The 1,389-nt window shown below is 35.8% G+C and overlaps 1 protein-coding gene across 1 annotated transcript in view; it reads right to left on the bottom strand.

The window, feature by feature from the left end:
* Positions 1–850: 850 nt before the first annotated feature.
* LOC106873036 (filamin-A) overlaps positions 851–1,389 on the bottom strand; it is a 36,171-nt gene continuing 35,632 nt past the window's right edge. Inside the window, exon 18 of the mRNA XM_089337523.1 lies at positions 851–1,047. Within this exon, the coding sequence (XP_089193649.1) occupies positions 866–1,047 (182 nt within the window). The 3' untranslated portion in view covers positions 851–865. The remainder of the gene's footprint in view (positions 1,048–1,389) is intronic.

The following is a 1,389-nucleotide window of genomic DNA, read 5'->3' as shown; positions in this document are numbered from 1 at the left end:
TGATTGGTGCAAGGGGTGGATGAAGATATCCGATGACCAGAGGCCTGGTCTGAATGCTTGGAACAGAGAGAACTCTGCTAGAAGGACTCAGGTGTCAGGTGGATATGAACATTGCATTACGTCCGCCTTGGAGTAAAAGGTAAATACACACACACATATACACATACAAGCACTTTCCTGCATGTATTTATGTGTTTATATATTTTCTACTATACAGTATTGAGTGCCGGTGTAGTATGTGATCTACATACATATTTCTGGTATAGCTTAGTTCAAATGGTATAGCTTGCGATTTACACCGACTTTTTGATCTTGTTTCAGTCATTTGACTGCGGCCATGCTGGAGCACTGCCTTTAGTCGAGCAAATCAACCTCAGGACTTATTCTTCGAAAGCCTAGTACTTATACTATTGGTCTCTTTTGCTAATGATCGAAACTCAGAACATAGGGAGACAAAACCAAGCACTGTGAAATATTTTGAGGTTTTGTTTGAGTGCTTTGGTCACTTGACTGTCGTCCAAGATTTAATTTAGCTATGACACTTTAAATATTCTTTGATCTACCTCTTAAACCTTAACTGGCCTCTACTGAAAAATTGTTGAACCTCTACAACTATTATTTTAGCCTTTTCCATGTACAATGGAACCAGTTACTTTATATATATATATATATATATATATATATATATATAATTCAATGATTCCATTACCAAATCCTTTCGGTTGTTCTCTTCCATTTTCATACAGTTTTCAAAAGTCCAAGGTATGTTAAAAAAAAACTCAAAGACAGGACTTTGAAATTATAGAGGTTGGACTATGAATGTTATATGGGGTGGATTTTAATACTTTAATGTAAAAGAGGTACTTTACTTACCTGGTACTTCAATTCCACCATAGTTTATGAAGATGTTGTGACCTCCAGGAGTGGTTGGAATATAAGAGATTTCATTCTTAGCATTGTTCTCTTTTAATTCAAAAGGAATTGTCTTTCCTGCTGGGTTAACTATTGTGATGGAATGTTCAGCTCTTCCTGCTTCAGAAAAGTCCACTGCAAGAAAGGACATTTTAAATAATAATAATAATAATAATAATAATAATAATAATAATAATAATAATAATTTCTACTCTAGGCACAAAGTCCGAATTTTTGGGGGGAGAGGGGACAATTGATCACATCAACCCCAGTACTTAACTGGTACTTAATTTAACAACCCCGAGAGGATGAAAGCAAAGTCAACCTTGGCGGAATTTGAACTCAGAATGTAGTGACAGACAAAATATTGCTAAGCATTTTGCCCAGTGTGCTAACAATTCTGCCAGCCCACCACCTTAAGAATAATAATAATCCTTTCTACTAAAGGTATAAGGCCTGAAGTTTTGGAGGAGTGGT

This window comes from Octopus bimaculoides, chromosome 19 (assembly GCF_046866305.1).
Source record: "Octopus bimaculoides isolate indiv1 chromosome 19, ASM4686630v1, whole genome shotgun sequence".
NCBI classification, from domain to species: Eukaryota; Metazoa; Mollusca; class Cephalopoda; order Octopoda; family Octopodidae; genus Octopus; species Octopus bimaculoides.
This window is presented reverse-complemented; position numbering and strand designations above follow the sequence as displayed.